The sequence below is a fragment of the Schistocerca serialis genome, chromosome 1 (assembly GCF_023864345.2).
Source record: "Schistocerca serialis cubense isolate TAMUIC-IGC-003099 chromosome 1, iqSchSeri2.2, whole genome shotgun sequence".
Taxonomy (NCBI): domain Eukaryota; kingdom Metazoa; phylum Arthropoda; class Insecta; order Orthoptera; family Acrididae; genus Schistocerca; species Schistocerca serialis.
This window is the reverse complement of record NC_064638.1, coordinates 1146292262-1146313126: the sequence shown is the minus strand read 5'-3', so window position 1 is coordinate 1146313126 and position 20865 is coordinate 1146292262. Positions and strand designations below refer to the sequence as shown.

The 20865-nt window shown below is 45.1% G+C and overlaps 1 protein-coding gene across 2 annotated transcripts in view; it reads right to left on the bottom strand.

Moving 5' to 3' along the window:
* Window positions 1-3599: 3599 nt before the first annotated feature.
* The window catches only part of LOC126417757 (sphingosine-1-phosphate lyase), a 73168-nt gene continuing 55902 nt past the window's right edge, over window positions 3600-20865 (bottom strand). For both annotated transcript variants that reach the window (XM_050085142.1, XM_050085143.1), the window contains exon 10: window positions 3600-4854. In XM_050085142.1, coding sequence (XP_049941099.1) covers window positions 4720-4854 — 135 coding nt within the window. In that variant the 3' untranslated portion in view covers window positions 3600-4719. The remainder of the gene's footprint in view (window positions 4855-20865) is intronic.

Genomic DNA, 20865 nt, shown 5'->3' with positions numbered 1-20865 from the left:
ACAGCTAATCAGCCAAAATGGTCACGTCCTCCTTAGCAGTAATGCAATATGGGATGTAAACTCAGCCAGGAGAAACAGTGTGAAATATGATTCATCCAATCAAATGACATTCTTCCAGTGCTTCAAAGCCCAGCTTTTATGGCTTTGATACTATTTCTTTCTCTTACAGGCATTTGCATCACCGAGAAGTGGTGTTGGAATTCCACCTCACCCTGCGAATCCCTGCTTCTGGATCTCCCTTCATGTTATTATTGTGTTGACAGAGTTTGTGAATGCATCATTCAGTTCTCTCATTTTTCATCAGAATCCTCTTCAATGACCGTCCATTATGAACACTCATCACATACTGTCGTCCAACTAGCGACTTAGCAGATGATGTTTCCCACTTCCCCTGTACGAGGTGTAAATCTACGATATGGTGCCTCTTGAAACACCACACACTTTGGCTACCTCAGTTACAGGAGCACCCACCATATGACCACCTACATTTCAATCCACTTAGATCTGGCACGATGCACGCACAATTACACAGAATACTCCTGACCACAACTGATACTCACAACATACTGAGGACACTGCCGCTCATGGTCAAACACAACAGCACCACCTGCAGGCTTGGCTAGCATCTGCGTTTATGTTCAAGCGTGCCCTTTTTTCAGTGTTTCTATATTTTTGTTCAACCCCTGTATGTGAATACTTTATGTGAATTATTTAAGGATATATTCCTTCTTTCTTACTGAAGAATCCACTGGACATAAGTTTGTTATACCATGTCCATTTCCTTGTCTACCACTTCATTGTCAAAGTTTTATACTATTTACTGAGATACAGCAATCTAAAGATAATGCGCTATACTCTGTACAACACTGCAGTTTAAATTGTCATGTAATTTTAGGTTGTCTATAGATTTTTTTATTTTTCTCTTGCATTGCAACAAAAAATAACAAATTCAAACTTCCATTGGTCAAAAAGAACTTGCACTTCAAGAAAGGAATTATGCTTAACATTCCTGTTACTGAAACTGTGTCATAGGATGCTTTGAATTTCATTTTAAAGTGTACCACTATTATGAAGAATGTAAGTAATTATGGAAAAATAACATTTTAAAATTGTAGTTTTAACATAGTATCCACAATGTTAATATACTGGTATTATCAGATTAGTTTGGAGCTGGATCCAAAAAAGAGAAAATCTAACATGATTTAGCAAAACTATCCAATCCCTAAATCACAATGATTAAGGCTCTGAAAGGAACAAATGGCTAATTCTGCATCAACATTTACTGTTCTACGTTTCAATGCTTGATCTTATAATTTATAGTATTAAGTTATATGGGATCCAGTAAAGTCTTGTTAAGATAAAAAAGAGCTTGTGTTCTAAGCTATATTACCATGCAGTTTCCATCTTCAAGAGACACTAATTTTTCAGTGATGAAGAGAGTCCGAACTTGGTATTCATCATTTTTCTCGAAGTGTACTACAGATCTCATCATAGACGAGGGCCAACAAAAGTTACAGTAATGAGAATCTGACAAGCTTACAAAAATAGCAATCTTGTTTTTAATTAGCACACTGTATCATTTTACATTCTTACCAGTACATCACAGATATCCAAATAACAATGCCTTTTCTACCCATTGGCAATAGATCAGTGGCAATAATAAATCAAGCACTTCAGCAATGTTACAACTTTTTCATGTATCCAAACACTCACTCATCATAATGGTTGGGAAAACCCATGTAACAGAAAATAACTAGATAAACAGCATTCCTATCAGACATAACATGCAACACTAAAATACCGAATTAATTAAAATCTGGAATCTCAGTTAACTGCATCTGGTGAGCATATTAGTACTACAACTAAAAAACATTCACAGTCTTTCAAAAGTATTGCGAAACTGATACTCGGTGGTCAGTGCTACCCCACAGTGTCCTCGTTTTAGGTACAGTGGATACAACATCAAAAAACACAATACATTGGGTGTGATATTTCTCTCCACAAAGCTGTCAGTTTTAAGTAATTTACTTGTTTTTTGAAATGTATCTGGTTTAAAAATCACATGCAAACCCTGTTAACATTATTATACAGAAATTAATAGAATTTATAAAGTTATTAATAATAAAAGAAATGCTTAGCTGAAAAATGAGTAAACTTTCAATTCTGCAAATTTATTGCTTTACAAATTGCAGGGTTCAATAGATGTACGACGTAATTATTTTACTGTTTTTTTACAGATTTATTTTGGAAATACAGAGTATTTTGCCTTTACTTCAGTGAGTATTTTGCCTAAGAGATCTCTCTGCCTCCTTCTTTATTAATTTCCGTTTTGAGCCAATCATAATGTTACATAAGAAGTAGTTGTGAGTTTAGTGAACCTTTCCACAACTTGCATAACTTTCTGCAATGACCTGTTACCCATACATGTCAGGAGCAACCTATTGCTGTTCGGTTACACACTTCTCAGTTGAAGTTGAGATCTCTGAGAAACATTCAAAATCACAGCACAACAAACACCAAAAATATTTGCTGCTCTCTCAAAATTATTCTACGTACTCATGGTTAATTCATATTCACTCTACAATGAAAGAAGCTCAGCTTTCTCATGAAGAATGAGACAACTGTGTCTGCTATCGTGTCTGCTACACCTCATGCAGCCATCAAGACATAATTTACATGTAATGATATCTCATCAGTTCAAAGAAAGTTTAAGTGTGGAACACTACATACAAAGATAGCAATAAATACATCCTGGGATCCGTTCAATCATAATCCACAATCAAGCAAGCAAGCAAGCAAGAATAGCTGTGATGAATGCAAAATGATTTGTTCAGTAATCAGAGAGAAACTTCATTCTTGGACACAACAGAACATTGAGGCAGCTAGGTAAGTGATAAAAGAAAAATCTCAAAACCTCCTTTTTAAGGACAGAAATAGTTACCTAGAATCAGGTTTTTCACAACATTACAAACAATTTTGCATTAACGTATAACGCATTGGAACAACCAGGAGAGGCACTGCTGTGCTCCCCCCCCCCCCCCCCCCCCCCTCCTTTTTGTCCTCCAACAGTTCAATGTTAACAGATGACACATTTCCACAAGAAGTATTCATGTAGAGAAAAAGTGTTCAAATAATGTCCAAAATCAAAACTTGCCTTTCTGCTGCTACACATACCATCACAGTATTACAAGAATTGTCACTTCTTTAGTGTGAAGGAATTTGAGTAAAATAAAACATAACTTAGTCCCTTTGGCGCCTTCTTTCATTCCCAAATATGAAGGTGCTTTTCTGTGGGGACAGCCATAACTCCAATGTATATCTTATTTTTCTTATCTCATGGGCATGAATTCCATAGAAGAAAGTGTGCAAAATGGACCATTTACCAAACCTAGTATTCTTTAAAATGCAAATATATGTTAACTGTTTATTGTGAGTACTTTGGAAGAAAAAAAGATATATTAGCACATGATATAAAGTAAACAGTAAAAGGCTAATTTTTTTTAGAATATTGCAAATGTACCATTAGCTACTTTATCGAGTAGCAAGGTTAAAAACACAGTAAGAAGCAATGACATGAGCATCAATTATGAGAACAGAACTTGCGTTAAAATGCATCACTTTTCTATTAGTAAATGCCATAGTTTGGAAAATAGAAATTCACGAAATCAAAGACATATTCATACAGTAAATTTCACAACTCTGGCATGAGTATTACACATTTCCATAAATTTCATCAGTCAAATATTTAACACAATGAAAGCCAGGAAATTACATTGATTCATTGCTCTATTAACCTCCCATGTTCACCAAATGACTCAGTTTCTGTACTTAACTGTTTACTTATCACACTGAGGTACTACAACCTTGACCGGCTCTACAAGGTTTTCAATGGGTTTGTTAAGTTTGTATTGGTACTGCCCAAGAAATAAATGGCAGATAACTTGTTACTAGACACTACAAACCAGAGTAAAAACATCACTGTATTTGTGATCATAGTTCTTCCTGATAACTAAAATTTCAGGCAGGTCTACCTCAGACATTATCAGTCATGCAAAATCAGACAATTCCCAAAACATTACATACCCCTATATGTAAACTCTCAAAAAAGTAAGTTAACAACCTGAAATTTTAACAATTTTTTTTTTATAACAGTATAATTCTGCTGTACACAATTGGCAACCACAGAATGGAAACACTTATGTAAAATAGAAAAACTTACATATATTCATATAGTATATAAAATATATAATACAGGAATAATAAAATATAATAAATGTGGTACATATTGTGAATATTAGATTGTATGGCACACACTTATCTCTGTTATTAAGGACAGATACTTGAAGGAGAATAGAAACAGCCATTGTACAATAACACTGGTTACAAATATAGATATAGACCAACATAACATTCTTAAAATATAGTTCAGCTGTGGCTTTATTTCTGTCAAAAGGCACTCAAAATTTTCATCTATGCTGTAGCCTTAGCATGTTATTTTACTTTGAAATTATTCAAGAATCACAATTACAAAATTGATTCTCACCTAGAATACTGTTTTCCAATATTTTAGTAGGTACACTAATACTTCTTTGGTGCTAATATATACTGAACAAGCACTAGATATGAAGACAACACGAAATTAAAATCCGCAGGTCACTGAGTTTTCTGTTCTTTCTTTTCTGTTAGAATCTCGTCTCTTGTGGAAAGTAAGACACAAACCTATACAACACTCTTTGAATTTGCTGTACCATTAGGTTGACTAGGTGTGTAGTACATAGAGTCCAGGAAACATCGTGTGAAATCTCCCACAATGGAACGATCAGGAACACTTTGTGACATTCCATAAACTGCAAACTATAAAAAAAAAAGTTTGTTTCAATACAACAACAACAATAATAATAATAATAATAATAATCATCCATTACGAGGACCATCAATGTAGAAGCTGAATATAATTACACAGAAAAGCTAACAAAGTAAGGTCAACTTGGCACTTTCAGTAAAAATCCAATGACCTCTGACCAAGTTTTTGTCTCAATTCCAGTCATTGCCAACCTTAGTTAGCAATTGATACTGTGAGTGGAAGTACTGCTACCCTTTTTTTAATTTTGCTGAGCTACAATTGTTACTGGTAAGTGTCTTTACTGAACTATATATGGTGATTTCAGTTTCAATTGTAATTAAACAAAACATTCAAGCATTTGTTAGTTGCACATGTCAATCCTGCACAGAACATAAGAATAAACTGAGTCTGTGAGAAGGCGAAGTTCATGACCTTCTGCACCCAGCATCCCTCACTGAAGGTGTCAAGTTACAGCAGGCATCTTGTACTGGCAAACATATCCTGCCTCACAAAATACTATTTTATCATTTATATTACAAAGAGGCAGAGTCTGATTAAAAATAAGCATACCCACATCAAAAATACAAATCTAGTAATATGACACAGGATTCTTTAGATTTTCCCATCCTGATGGTAAAATAAATTCCTTAGTATTCGATTACATTTCTCACACTTTTTTCTCTAAGCTAATTGCGTAAAAACTGTATGAAGATAAGGAACTAACAATCCAGGGGAAATCAGAAGTGGATTTTATCACATAAAATGTTTGAACTTCTAACTAGGATTTTTTTTAATGAATATGTGGATATCACATTGATGCTAATTGCAAACTCTCTAAAAATTATATGGCAGTATGCAAGCTATATGACACAGTAACTGCCACAGATTAAAAATTATTTATTGCCTACAGTATCCAAATTTGCTTCTCAAAGTAACGCAACACAGAGTTCATCAAATGCCCAAATTTGAATTACTACATCAGTATATGTACACTCCTGGAAATGGAAAAAAGAACACATTGACACTGGTGTGTCAGACCCACCATACTTGCTCCGGACACTGCGAGAGGGCTGTACAAGCAATGATCACACGCACGGCACAGCGGACACACCAGGAACCGCGGTGTTGGCCGTCGAATGGCGCTAGCTGCGCAGCATTTGTGCACTGCCGCCGTCAGTGTCAGCCAGTTTGGCATGGCATACGGAGCTCCATCGCAGTCTTTAACACTGGTAGCATGCCGCGACAGCGTGGACGTGAACCGTATGTGCAGTTGACGGACTTTGAGCGAGGGCGTATAGTGAGCATGCGGGAGGCCGGGTGGACGTACCGCCGAATTGCTCAACACGTGGGGCGTGAGGTCTCCACAGTACATCGATGTTGTCGCCAGTGGTCGGCGGAAGGTGCACGTACCCGTCGACCTGGGACCGGACCGCAGCGACGCATGGATGCACGCCAAGACCGTAGGATCCTACGCAGTGCCGTAGGGGACCGCACCGCCACTTCCCAGCAAATTAGGGACACTGTTGCTCCTGGGGTATCGGCGAGGACAATTCGCAACCGTCTCTATGAAGCTGGGCTACGGTCCCGCACACCGTTAGGCCGTCTTCCGCTCACGCCCCAACATCGTGCAGCCCGCCTCCAGTGGTGTCGCGACAGGCGTGAATGGAGGGACGAATGGAGACGTGTCGTCTTCAGCGATGAGAGTCGCTTCTGCCTTGGTGCCAATGATGGTCGTATGCGTGTTTGGCGCCGTGCAGGTGAGCGCCACAATCAGGACTGCATACGACCGAGGCACACAGGGCCAACACCCGGCATCATGGTGTGGGGAGCGATCTCCTACACTGGCCGTACACCACTGGTGATCGTCAAGGGGACACTGAATAGTGCACGGTACGTCCAAACCGTCATCGAACCCATCGTTCTACCATTCCTAGACCGGCAGGGGAACTTGCTGTTCCAACAGGACAATGCACGTCCGCATGTATCCCGTGCCACCCAACGTGCTCTGGAAGGTGTAAGTCAACTACCCTGGCCAGCAAGATCTCCGGATCTGTCCCCCATTGAGCATGTTTGGGACTGGATGAAGCGTCGTCTCACGCGGTCTGCACGTCCAGCACGAACGCTGGTCCAACTGAGGCGCCAGGTGGAAATGGCATGGCAAGCCGTTCCACAGGACTACATCCAGCATCTCTACGATCGTCTCCATGGCAGAATAGCAGCCTGCATTGCTGCGAAAGGTGGATATACACTGTACTAGTGCCGACATTGTGCATGCTCTGTTGCCTGTGTCTATGTGCCTGTGGTTCTGTCAGTGTGATCATGTGATGTATCTGACCCCAGGAATGTGTCAATAAAGTTTCCCCTTCCTGGGACAATGAATTCACGGTGTTCTTATATCAATTTCCAGGAGTGTATTATTAGGGATATACATTCTATCCATGTAAGATTTCTCAATGACTCCAAAATGCAAACCGACTGTCACTGAATTTAAATAAAACACAATATGTGGATAGTATTGTGCAAGGCCTGACCACATTCCAAAATGATACAGAATGTTCAAAACACTTAGGTGGTTACATTGGTTGGATCTTTGAAGTCATATGTCATACATCATCATTGCTAAGGCCTGCAACTTTTGCTTCATGAATAATATCAGATATTTTAGATGAAACTGTCAAAAAGTCGACTTTTTTCTATGTTCATTTATTAACATCTTATGGCATTATATTTTGGAGCACTTTTTGTTGAGGAAAAAATGTTTGTTACACAGTAGAGTGTAATAGGGATAATATGTTGCGTTTGTTCTAGAACCTCTTGCACACAGTCCTCAGTTGACCACACTGACAATACCCACCCAGTACATTTATTCCTTTAAGAAGTTTTTTTTGTCAACAATCAGTCACAGGTTGGAAACAACAACAACAACATTCACAAGTATAATACCAGATGGAGAAACGAGTCATGCTATCCATCGCTCAGCCTTAAGTGGGGCATAGAAAGGAGTGTGGTGCACAGCCCACCCATAAAACACATACCGAGTAATATAAGAATTTAATAAGTAAGACAATTAGCTTCAAACCCATAGAGAGGGTAGGTAGGTGGGAGGGAGAGAGGGGGGGGGGGGGGAGTAAGAGAGTAAGAGAAAAGAGAGGGGAGAGAGAGAGAGAGAGAGAGAGAGAGAGAGAGATATTGAATACAGTAAACTACAGAGGGTGGACAAAAATATGGAAACACTGCATGAATGCACATGCTAGACAAATCTGTAGGTTGCAATGTGGTATTCAATCACAAATGATGTCTGCAATGTCCTCAACACATTGGAAATGTCAGTTGTGATCAGAACAGTGTTCTGTGTAACTGCAAGTGCATAATGCATGAACATGGGCAAATTGTTGGTGCTCTTATGGTAGGTGCTTCCATAAACACGGTAGCTGAAGTGTTTGGTATTTCAAAGGACACTGTATCTAAGATTTAAACCACATACAGGGAAAGTGGAAAATCGTCATCGTCTAAGTCACAACGCATCCGAAAGTAGGTGTTGAGAGATCATGAAGAACACACAAGAAGAGGATTGTGATGAAAAATAAGCGGATGATAGCTGCAAAAGTCACTGCAGAACACGTTGCACGTATGAACCCTGTCAGCACCAAAAATATGAAGGGAGCTCCATAAACACGAAGTTGCAGTGCCAGCTGGAATTCCAAAACCATTGATCAGTCATTCTAATGCCTGTAACAGGGAAAAAAGGTGCCAAAGCCATAAAACCTTAACTATGGAGCAATGGAAGAATGTCATTTGGTCTGATGAGTCTTGTTTCACACTGCTTCCATTTTCTGGGCGTGTCCCATAAGTGAAACATGGCAGGTATTCAGTGATGATTTGGGCAGCCATATTGTACTATCCCATGAACCACACCGTTACTCTGCAAGGTCGCATAACTGCCAAGGATTATGTGACCATTTTGACTGATCAGGTCCATCCGAACACTTCTGTGAACACGAGGATGAACTGGCGCAGCTCCCCAGCCACCCGTCACCAGCTCTCATTATTACTGAGCTTTTTTGGTCTTATTTGGAGAGAAGGGTGAGTGGCAGCCATCCACTTCCATCAGGAAGAATGGTATAAGGTTACCTTGAATACCATACAGGACCTCTATCTATCCATTTCAAGACAGTTTGAGTGCCAACAGTTTTCCTACACCATATTAGGCACCATAATGTGTTGCATTTTTGGTGTTTCCATATTTTTGTCCATCACTGTATGCTTGAATTGGGGGGGAAAGAAACTTAAGAAATCACGTAAATGAACAGCATGTTGCCAGGTTTTTTGCTGAGAAGCATACAGTAGGTGTAAAACTGACTTGTTCCACATCACAGTGAGCAGTTGCAGTTATAATCTGTGAAATATGCAAATAACTTCCTTCAAACATCACATTTTACGATGGAAACAGTCTATATAATGAAATTTGTCATTTCATACCAGTTCCAATCATTGTTTTGTCTCTGATTTCAATGTCAAATTTAGAACACAATGCAATGGTAGAAGCCTAGCAGAATGAAGTAACAGCTCCAGATGTACATTAAATTAATAATATGGCCAATTTCAATTGTTACACAATCCTATTAATGTGCTCAAATTAATATGGTGTACTCTAAAAATGAAGTTATGAAGTAATATTTGTACATACAGTTTATATGTACAGAGGATCAAAGAACTGTCAATACTTGCTTGCATTACTTAAAAAACTATATTTTTTATTTTTCATTTTGTCCTGGCTGCCATAAAACACAACCAAGAATGTTCTTTAGTAAAATAAAGCAATTTTTTCTATTTACCTAAAGTAAATGCTAATCTTTATCATAATGATAGACTCACTTCAAATTAAACATCTACACTACAGAATAATATATAATAACATTTATTGGGAAAACAGAATCATAAACATGTTCTTTTTAATTTTTGAGAATATACAAGTGCTGGTAGGGACAGCATATGAAGTGAGTGAGAAACGTAATGAGACTGGCAGCACTGCCAGAGATCTAGTTATGTAGACTGGTGTGTTCATCCCTTCCAGATGCTCAATCCGAGTTTCAGCTCTGTACAGCCATCACATGATTTTTGAGAGCACCATCAGTGAAGCTGTGTTTTTGTTGTGTGTCACGAAAATGGAGCAGCAGAATTTAGAGCAATGTTACTCCATCACGTTTTGTGTTAAACTTGGGGAATATGCAAGTGTGACCTTTGGAAGGTTGTAACAGATCTATGGGCAACATTCCTTATCAACAGCACAAGTTTTTCACTGGCACAAATCATTTCTGAAAGTCTTGAGAACACGATGAAGGTGAACCTCGCTCAGTGAGACCAACTTCAAAAACGATGAAAACGTAAAATGTATGCATGCTTTTGCGAGATCAGACTGATGTTTAACAATAAGGATGATGGGTGGCCTGTTAAACTTAAATGCTTTCATCATACATCAAATTTTTACCCAAGAATTGCAAGTGCAAAAGGTCTGTGCCAAAATGATGTCGAAAAGCTTCACAATTGAGCAGAAGGACAATCAAAGAAATATGTGCGTTGATCTTCATCAGATGACTGCCAATGACCACAAGTAGTTCAGTAGGGACAGGTGATGAACCTTGGATTTTTGAGTATGACCCTGAGACAAAACGTTAGAGTGATGAGTGGCACAATGAGACATCTCCTTGACTGGAAGAAGCTCGAATGAGCACATTAAAGATCAAAACAATGCTGATCTGATTTTCTGACAGTAGGGGTATCATGCAAAAAGTCTGTGTGTGTGTGTGTGTGTGTGTGTGTGTGTGTGTGTGTGTCTGTGTAACTTACGGTCACTGCTCAGTGCAAAGGATATCAGCGCCCTTATATATATATTTTATAAGAAATGAATGTGTATCAAATGTCTAAAATTTCTGTCACACAGTGAGAAGGAAACCTACAAAATCGCAGTCATTCACTCACTCCCACCTCACTCACTTTGATCCACACAATCACTCTATCTCACAGGCCTTAATACAATAGAAAAGGGTGAAAGGTTCTACACCTGGGATTAAAACAGAAATCAAACTACAGAAGAGCTAAAATGAAGGCATAGCGAAATACGACTGGCTGGCCATATACAATAAACATGGGTGAGCCAGTCATCCTGTTAACACATTAAAAGCATCTCCCTACAATTTCTGGATAAAAGTTGGACACATCACAAAAATCTTGCAACTCTAATTACATTTGTTTCATTGTCACTTAAAACAGAGGGCAAATTTGCCACTGCCCTCTGGTCTGTAAATAAAACACAGTCTCCTATGTGGCACAGAGTTATCGGTACACCACAAGCACCACACACTGGAGGACCCTGTTGCCAGAGCAAGGAGCCATGCATCATAGGATTTTGGCCCATGCAAAGATGAGTAAGGAGGACCTCATTCCATTTTTGTTGCTGAAAGGAGGTACACCACAGCTGCATAGTGGGCTTTACTAGATGCAGCTTATCATCAGCCACTCGTCTTCTCACCGACACATGACTCTGTACCTCAACAGTAAGATGAGCATAGGCAACGCTGGCACACTGAAATAACTGAGGATCAAGACATGCCTCCTTGGCTGCTACCTTCGCTCTTTCATTCCCAACAATACCCATGTGCTCTGGCACCCAGTAGAAGAAAACCTCCTTCCCAGCCACCGTAGCCAGAGGAAGACATCCTGGATATCTCGAATTACTTTATCAGCTGGGTACAACCACTGCACACACTGAAGGGCATTCAGAGAGATGGAACAGACGAGGAATTTAGCAGGCACAGCACATCTCATCTGCGCCGGCTTCCTAAGGATTGCGGACAGCTCGGCATCAAATACAGTGAACTATGGAGGCAACCGAATCTTGAGGAAGGAATCTGGGAAAAGAACAAAGCATCCAACAGAGTCCCCGCGTTTTCACCCATCCATAACGACAGCTGTGAGTTGTGGTGCTCAATTAAAATTTCATAAAATAACACATTAAAAACATATGCAGGAATCAGTCTCTCGTGTAATGCACCAAATCTAAAACTACCCTTGGCCTCTTCCATAATCAGAGCATCACATGGTTATTTGGGGTTGTACTGCTGCACACAGATCCCACATGGCCTTATTATTCTTGGATGATTGAAGAAAAGGCATTCTAGATGTGGATGAGAAACAGTATGATATGCAGGTGAATTTGGAGCTGCAAGGAACTTACGTGCCTGGTGCACCATGAGGAGTTGCTGTCAGATTGTAAGTGGCGGTTCACCAGCCTTGGCACAGAAACTCAGTAAGCGACTGGTCCTAGAAGCACTCGTGGTGAGCCTAATCCCCTCTTGGTGGACAGCGTCAGTGATCTTCACACAAGAAGGCCTCGCCAATCCATAAACTGAGCATTCACAGTCTACCCACAAACGCACAAAAGCTCTGTAAAACTGGAGCGGATGCATCCTGTCCACTGCCCAAGAGCTGTGGTTAAGGCACTTTATGATGTTCCATACCTTCAAGGTTCTGGCTTTCAGGTCTGACAGGTGTGGCAACCACAACAATTTTAAGTCAAAAATGAGGCCCAGAAACCTCACTGAGTCTCCAAAATGTAGAATGGTGTCCCTCATTTGCCAGGTAAATTAAAAATATGATGAGAATGATTAAAATGAATACACACACACACACACACACACACACACACACACACACACACACACACAGAAAACTGAACACACATCTTTGCAACCCACTCCTCTAACATGCGCACTGTAACTTGCAACTGATGGGTTGCTGTTGCAACTCTGGTGGCGGAACAGAAAACAGCAAAACTGTCCACGAATAAGTAGAATTTTACAAAACTCTGTACCATAGACGTGATACTGTTTATGGCTTTGGCAAAGACGGCAACGTTTAAAACACTGCCCTAAGAAACACCATTCTTCTGCTCAAAATAATCTGACAGCATGTCAGCAACTCGAGCCTAAAAACGTGCTTCGACAAGGCGAACCGTATGAAGATGGGGAGGAGGCCACAAAAGCCCCACTGATAGAGCTGTTCACAAATACTGTAGCTCCAAGTAGTGTGGTACGCCTTGCTGATGTTGAGGAATATAGCGAGACAGTGATGTTTATGTAGGAAAGTCTGCTGAATAGCTGCCTCTAGTAGGGTTAGGTTGTTGACAGTGGACCGAAATCTCGGGAATCCACACTGAGTGTGACTAAACAGCAGCCTGGTTTCTAACAACCAGACCAGATGATGGTTAACTATTCATTCCAGGGTCTTTCATACACAACTCGTAAAGGCGATGCTCTGGTATCTGCTGGGACAGGTGCAGTCCTTTCCTCATTTGAGGAGAGGTATCAGAATAGCCTCTCTCCACAAGTTGGGAAACTGGTCTGTCTGACATATCAAATTAAAACATTCAAGGAGGATTTCCTTTGACACTGCTGGCAAACATCAAAGCATGCAGTACCGGATTTGATTGTGTCTGGTTTCAGTATCACGATTCTCAGACAGTACCGATTCCACCTACCACATGGAAAAAGGGCACTTGTAAGGCATAGGTGGCATCTGAAGTCCAACTTGCCCCTCTCCGCAGTCGCACAGTAGCGGCGAAACACCGGTTCCTGGGTGGCATCTGCAGTAGTCGCTGCAAAATGCTCTGTCATTGTCTGAGCGATGTCACTGGGCGTTGTTTGGAGACAAATTTGTTTCAGCACTGCAGCAATAAGTAAATCACTATGTTTACCAGAAATCCTGGATGGCTTCCCATACTTTTTTTAGAACAAAAGGAATGGTTCACGGAGTCCACAAATGCTTGCTATGACTGTATCTTGCTCTCCTTAATAACGCGCGGAGTGTTGGCCCTCATGGCCTGAAATGCTGTGAGGTTGTCTGCTGTTGGGCAATATTTAAACCTTTGAAGAGCCACAGGCTTGTCCCAAACCACTGAGCGGCAATCACCAGTCCACCAAAGAACAGGTTACTTCCAAAGATGACCTGAGCACTTTGGGGATCGATAAGTCAGCGGCATGATAGATCACTCGTGTGATAATGTCCACTAAGATAGCTCTGCTGATCATCCATTTCTGTGGCTTCTCTTGAAGTCAACCTCCATCCAGAAGGTAGATCCACAGTGGAAAAAGGTCACTGGAATGAAGGTCATTAGTTGCTTCCCACTGAGCTGAGTCTGCAAGGATGGGAGAGCAGAATGAGAGGTTGGTGGCTGAGGACGACCCAGTAGCAGCTAAGAAATGAGGATGCACAACTCCTGAGACATTAGGTTCCAAGACTCATCCCCCTGTCCCCCTGAGGCAAGTATAGCTCAAGTCCCATAACACATTATGAGCACTGAAATCACCCAGTAGAAGAAATGGGTGGGGAAGTTGTTCAATAAGCCCTGTGAGAGCCACAGAGTCTACTGCTTCCTGTGGAGGCAATTGCAGTGAGCAGATTGTGGTTGGTTGGTTGGTTTGGGGGATTAAAGGGACCAGACTGCTACGGTCATCAGTCCCTTTTTCCAAATACAAAGAACACCCACAGAGAATAAAAACGAGGAACAGAAGAGATCACAGACGATACAGAACAAGAAAAACTGAGACAAAGAAAAGACAAAACGAACTAAAACCACACAGAGTGTGACGGTGGTTGGCCGACCATAGAAATAAAAAAGGAAAAGCCAACCACTTAGAAACACATTAAAAAATCAGTTTAAAATCATAGGCCAAAGGCCAGAATCAACACAAAGCAATAAGATAAAACAGAAACACTCAGAGTAAATGATAAAATCCCCCTGCCCGAATAAAACGTAAAACTAAGTCAGCCATAGTGGAGTCGTCTGTTAAAAGGGCAGGGGGCGTAGCAGGCAGCGCAAATGTCTGCCTGACCACAGCTAAAAGGGGGCAGGCCATCAAAATGTGGGCCACTGTCAAAGCCGCCCCACAGCGACATGGAGGAGGGTTCTCCCGGCGCAGTAAATAACTGTGTGTCAGCCGGGAGTGGCCAATGCGGAGCCAGCAAAGAACTACTGAGTCCCTGCGAGTGGCTCGCAGGGATGACCGCCACACAGCCGTCGTCTCCTTGACAGCACGGAGTTTATTGCGCATTGTCAGTTCGCGCCATTCATCGTCCCATAGCGCCAAGATTTTGCGGCGGAAGACTGCCCGCAAATCAGTCTCTGGGAGGCCAACGTCCAGAGATGGCTTACTGGTGGCCTCTTTCGCCAGGCGGTCAACATGTTCGTTACCTGGGATACCGACATGACCCGGGGTCCACACAAAGACCACAGAGCGGCTGCAACGGGCAAGAGTATGCAGAGACTCTTGGATAGCCATCACCAGACGAGAACGAGGGAAACACTGGTCGAGAGCTCGTAAACCGCTCAGGGAATCGCTACAGATAACGAAGGACTCACCTGAGCAGGAGCGGATATACTCTAGGGCACAAAAGATGGCAACCAGTTCAGCAGTGTAAACGCTGCAGCCATCCTGCAAGGAACGTTGTTCGGAACGGTCCCCTAGAGTGAGCGCATACCCGACACGACCAGCAACCATCGAACCGTCAGTGTAAACAATACCAGAGCCCTGATACGTGGTCAGGATGGAATAAAAGCGGCGGTGGAAGGCCTCTGGAGGGACTGAGTCCTTCGGGCCCTAGCCAAGTCGAGCCGAAGGCAAGGGCGACGAACACACCATGGGGGTGTATGCAAAGTAGCCCGGAAAGGAGGTGGAACAGTGAAAACCTGAAGCCCAGAGAGAAGCTCTTTGACGCGGACCGCTATTGTACAACCAGACCGGGGCCGACGTTCAGGCAGACGGACGACCGATCGCGGGAACAGGAGACGATAGTTGGGATGCCCGGGCGAGCTTAGAACATGGGCAGCATAAGCGGCCAGCAAACGTTGGCGTCGGAACCGCAGGGGAGGTACACCTGCCTCCACTAGTACGCTGTCCACAGGGCTGGTGCGGAAAGCACCAGTGGCAAGGCGTATACCGCTGTGGTGAATTGGGTCCAGCACCCGTAACGCAGATGGGGATGCTGAGCCGTAAGCCAGGCTCCCATAATCCAGACGGGACTGGATTAATGCCTGGTAGAGCCGCAACAGGGTAGAGCGGTCGGCGCCCCAGCGGGTGTGGCTCAAACATCTCAAAGCGTTTAGATGCCGCCAACACGTCTGTTTAAGCTGCCGGATATGAGGCAGCCAAGTCAACCGGGCATCAAAGACCACCCCCAAAAACCTGTGGGTCTCCACCACAGCAAGGAGTTCGTCGGCAAGATAAAGCCGCGGCTCAGGATGGACCGTTCGGCGCCGGCAGAAATGCATAACGCGAGTCTTGGCTGCCGAAAACTGAAATCCATGCGCTACAGCCCAAGACTGCGCCTTACGGATAGCGCCCTGTAGCTGACGTTCAACAGCTGCAATGCCGGTAGAGCTGTAGTAAAGGCAGAAGTCGTCAGCATACAGGGAAGCGGAGACAGAATTTCCCATGGCCGCAGCAAGCCCGTTAATGGCTATTAAAAACAGACAGACACTTAAAACAGAGCCCTGTGGCACACCGTTCTCCTGGACGTGGGAGGAACTATACGAGGCCGCGACTTGCATGCGGAAGGTACGACACGACAGAAAATTGCGGATAAAAATCGGCAGAGGACCCCGAAGGCCCCATCCATGAAGCGTAGAAAGGATGTGATGACGCCATGTCGTATCGTACGCCTTCCGCATGTCGAAAAAGACAGCAACCAGGTGCTGACGGCGGGCAAAGGCAGTACGGATGGCCGACTCCAGGCTCACCAGATTGTCGGTGGCGGAGCGGCCTTTACGGAACCCACCCTGAGACGGAGCCAGAAGGCCCCGAGACTCCAGTACCCAATGCAAGCGCCGGCTCACCATCCGTTCAAGCAACTTGCATAGAACGTTGGTGAGGCTAATGGGACGGTAGCTGTCCACCTCCAGAGGGGTCATTCCAGGTTTCAAAACGGGGATGACAATGCCGTCGCGCCATTGCGACGGAAACTCCCCCTCGACCCAAAGACGGTTGTAAAGATCGAGAAGCCGCTGCTGGCAGTCCACTGAAAGGTGTTTCAGCATCTGACAGTGGATGCCATCTGGCCCAGGAGCGGTATCAGGGCAAGCAGCTAGGGCACTGCGAAATTCCCACTCACTGAATGGAGCATTGTAAGATTCCGGGTGGTTGGTGCGAAACGAAAGGCTCCGACGTTCCATCCGCTCTTTAATGGAGCGGAAGGCCTGGGGGTAATTCGCAGAAGCGGAACTCATAGCAAAATGCTCTGCTAAGCTATTTGCAATGACGTCGGATTCAGTACAAATGGCTCCATTCAGTGAGAGCGCAGGGACGCCGGCAGGGGTCCGATAGCCGTAGACGCGTCGAATCTTGGCCCAGACCTGCGAGGGAGTGACATGGAGGCCAATGGTGGACACATACCGCTCCCAGCACTCCTTCTTGCCTTGGCGGATGAGGAGGCGGGCCCGCGCACGCAGCCGTTTGAAGGCGATAAGGTGGGCTGAGGAGGGATGTCGCTTGTGACGCTGGAGCGCCCGCCGGCGATCTTTAATCGCTTCAGCGATCTCAGGGGACCACCAAGGCACAGCCTTCTGCCGAGGGGACCCAGAAGAACGGGGAATGGCAGATGCGGCGGCAGTAACGATGCCGGTGGTGACCGATTGAACCACCGCATCAATGTCATCAGTAGAGAGAGGCTCAAAAGCGGCAGTGGAGGAGAACAAATCCCAGTCAGCCTTATTCATAGCCCATCTGCTAGGGCGCCCAGAAGAGTGACGCTGTGGTAGTGACAAAAAGAGCGGAAAGTGGTCACTACCACACAGGTCGTCATGCACACTCCATTGGACAGACGGTAAGAGGCTATGGCTACAGATGGAAAGGTCAATGGCGGAGTAGGTGCCATGCGCCACACTGAAGTGTGTGAAGGCACCATCATTTAACAGCGAGAGATCGAGCTGCGACAATAAATGCTCAACGATGGCGCCTCGACCTGTGGCCACTGACCCACCCCACAGAGGGTTATGGGCGTTGAAGTCGCCCAATAGCAAGAAAGGTGGTGGCAATTGGGCGACCAGTGCAGCCAGGACATGCTGCGAGACATCACCATCCGGTGGAATGTAAAGACTGCAGACGGTAACAGCCTGTGGCGTCCACACGCGTACAGCGACAGCCTCTAAAGGCGTCTGGAGAGGGACAGACTCGCTGTGCAGAGTGTGAAGGACATATATGCAGACGCCACCAGACACCCTTTCATAAGCTGCTCGGTTCTTATAATAACCCCGATAGCCACGGAGGGCGGGGGTTCGCATTGCCGGAAACCAAGTTTCCTGCAGAGCAATGCAAAGGAAAGGATGAAGGCTGATAAGCTGGCGGAGCTCAGCTAGATGGTGGAAGAAACCGCTGCAGTTCCACTGGAGGATGGTATTGTCCATGGCGGAGAAAGGCGTGACGGGACTGGGAAGGCAGATTACGCCGCTGGGCCACCTGCTGCCTCCGATTGAGCACCCGTGCTAGTGCTATCCATGGCGTCTGAGGGACCGGCGAGATCGAGGTCCTCAGCGGACGCCAGGATCTCCACCTCGTCCTCAGACGCAGAGCTGGAAGGTGGCGGTGGGGTGGCTGCCACCGCGAGTTCCTTGGGCTTAGAGCTCTTCTTCTTTGATTTCTCACGCTCTTCCTTGGGTTTAACTGGCTGGGAGGGCTTCACCGATTCAGTCTCCGGGACTGAGGAGGATCGTGAAGCCCGTCGACCAGCTGATTGCGGGCACTTACGCCACTGTCGGTCGTCAGCCTTCCCACTGGTGGAAACCTGGGAAGGGAGGGACCCGAGGGACCCCTTGCGAGCGTGAGAAGCCGAAGAAGTTGGACACTTCTCCGGCTTAGAAGCAGGGACGGACGTCCCTGATGGGGGGGATGGTGTTGCCCCTGAGGTAGGTGGCGCAGGAGCAACCCGGTGGGTAGAGCCCCCCACTGGCAAGGGGGCAGGAGGAGTTGTACCACTCAGCGATCCGGCCGGAAGTCGCGAAACTGATGGGGCGAGCACAGGTGTTGTAGCAGCGGCGTAGGATGATGTCATTCTCACGGGATGTAATCGATCGTATTTCCTTTTGGCCTCAGTATAAGTCAGTCGGTCCAGGGTTCTTTCTGGAAGATTCTGCAGTCTGGCGAGCAAGGTGAATGGTGCTCCCCGCAGTTGACACAGATGGGAGGCGGGGCACATGGAGTATCGGGATGAGACGTGCGTCCGCAATCTCGACATGTGAGGCTGGAAGTGCAGCGGGAAGACATATGGCCGAACTTCCAGCACTTGAAGCACCGCATCGGGGGAGGAATATAGGGCCTGACGTCACATCGGTAGACCATCACCTTGATGTTTTCTGGTAACGTATCACCCTCGAAGGCCAAGATGAAGGCACCGGTAGCTATCTGATTTTCCTTCGGACCCCGATAAACGCGCCGGACGAAATGTACACCTCTGCGCTCTAAGTTGGCGCGCAGCTCGTCATCAGACTGCAAAAGAAGGTCCTTATGGTAAATAACTCCCTGGACCATATTTAAACTCTTATGCAGTGTGATCGTAACAGCAACATCCCCCAACTTGTCACAAGCAAGTAACCGTCGTGACTGGGCCAAGGATGGCGTTTGGGTCAGGACCGATCCAGAGCGCATTTTTGACAAGCCCTCCACCTCCCCAAACTTGTCCTCTAAATGCTCGACGAAGAACTGAGGCTTTGTGGAGAGAAAAGACTCCCCATCAGCTCTCGTACAAACTAAGAATCGGGGCGAATAATTGCTACTGCCATCCTGAGATTTACGTTCCTCCCACGGTGTGGCCAGAGAGGGGAACGTTTTCGGATTGTACTTTTCAGCATTAAATTGAGCCCAAGAACGCTTAGAGACTGCTGGCGGCTGGCCGCCAGCGAGAGATGATGTACCACGCTTCACTGCGGGTCATCCGCCCTGATGCCACCTACTCCGACCAAGGGCCCTCCCCACAGGCGCCACCCAGCCGCAGCAATAGCCACCTGGCAGGACAGCCATTGCCGGGAGTCCTGATGCCCCAAGGAGATGGGCATCTACTCCTTGGCATACGTGGGGAGTTAACGGCGCAGGCATCAGTACAGCGATCCCTGTGTTGTCAGGGGGCTACAACCAAGAGGGTACATGGTGGCCCCACCACAACGGGCTGGCTACCGTGCTGGATCTTAGGTGCAAAATTGTCCAAGGTCGTCGTCGCAGTTAAAAGAAACACTGCAGATTGCAGCGTGGGAATCGCACCCAGGGACGGATCCTTGCCCAAGAGATGGAAAACGAGCGGGACCCCAGTGCAACGACGAAAAAGCCGGCTAAAGGTCTCAACGCACGACGGATACAGTGCACCATGTAAGGCGCCCTTCCCCAATTGGCTCGCTCTTCGGAATAATTTAGAAAGATGGAGGTCAAACCCGAGAGGGGACCATCACATTTGAGACTCCTTTTAGTCGCCTCGTACGACAGGCAGGAATACCGCGGGCCTATTCTTATCCCCGAACCCGCAGGGGGGGAGCAGATTCTGCCCCACACAAACAGTAACAGTTATTGCTTGTAAGTCAGTAACCAAGGAGAAAGCAGAGAAGTGGTGTGTGTTACTGACAAATACAGTGACCCCTCCCTTGGCCCTATCCCCACTCAGGTCATCCTTACGGTGAATGGTATAGCCCCATAGCACAGGGACATCAGTGGCTTTAAAATGTGTTTCTTGTAAGCACAACCAAGGAACGTACCTGTGCAAGCAGTTTCAGTTCCTCCACATGTGTCCTGAACCCATTAATGTTCCACTGTAGGATGGGAGCCATCTATCACATTGGTACCACTTTCATCCTAACTTTCTACAAGGGAGGGGAGCCTGCAATGGGTGGAGACTCAGTCTGCGGGCGACATAAACGCCCATCTTACATCAAGGTCCACCACCTCTGAAGAAAGTTGAAAGACATGTCTGAGAGGATGACATTGATACTG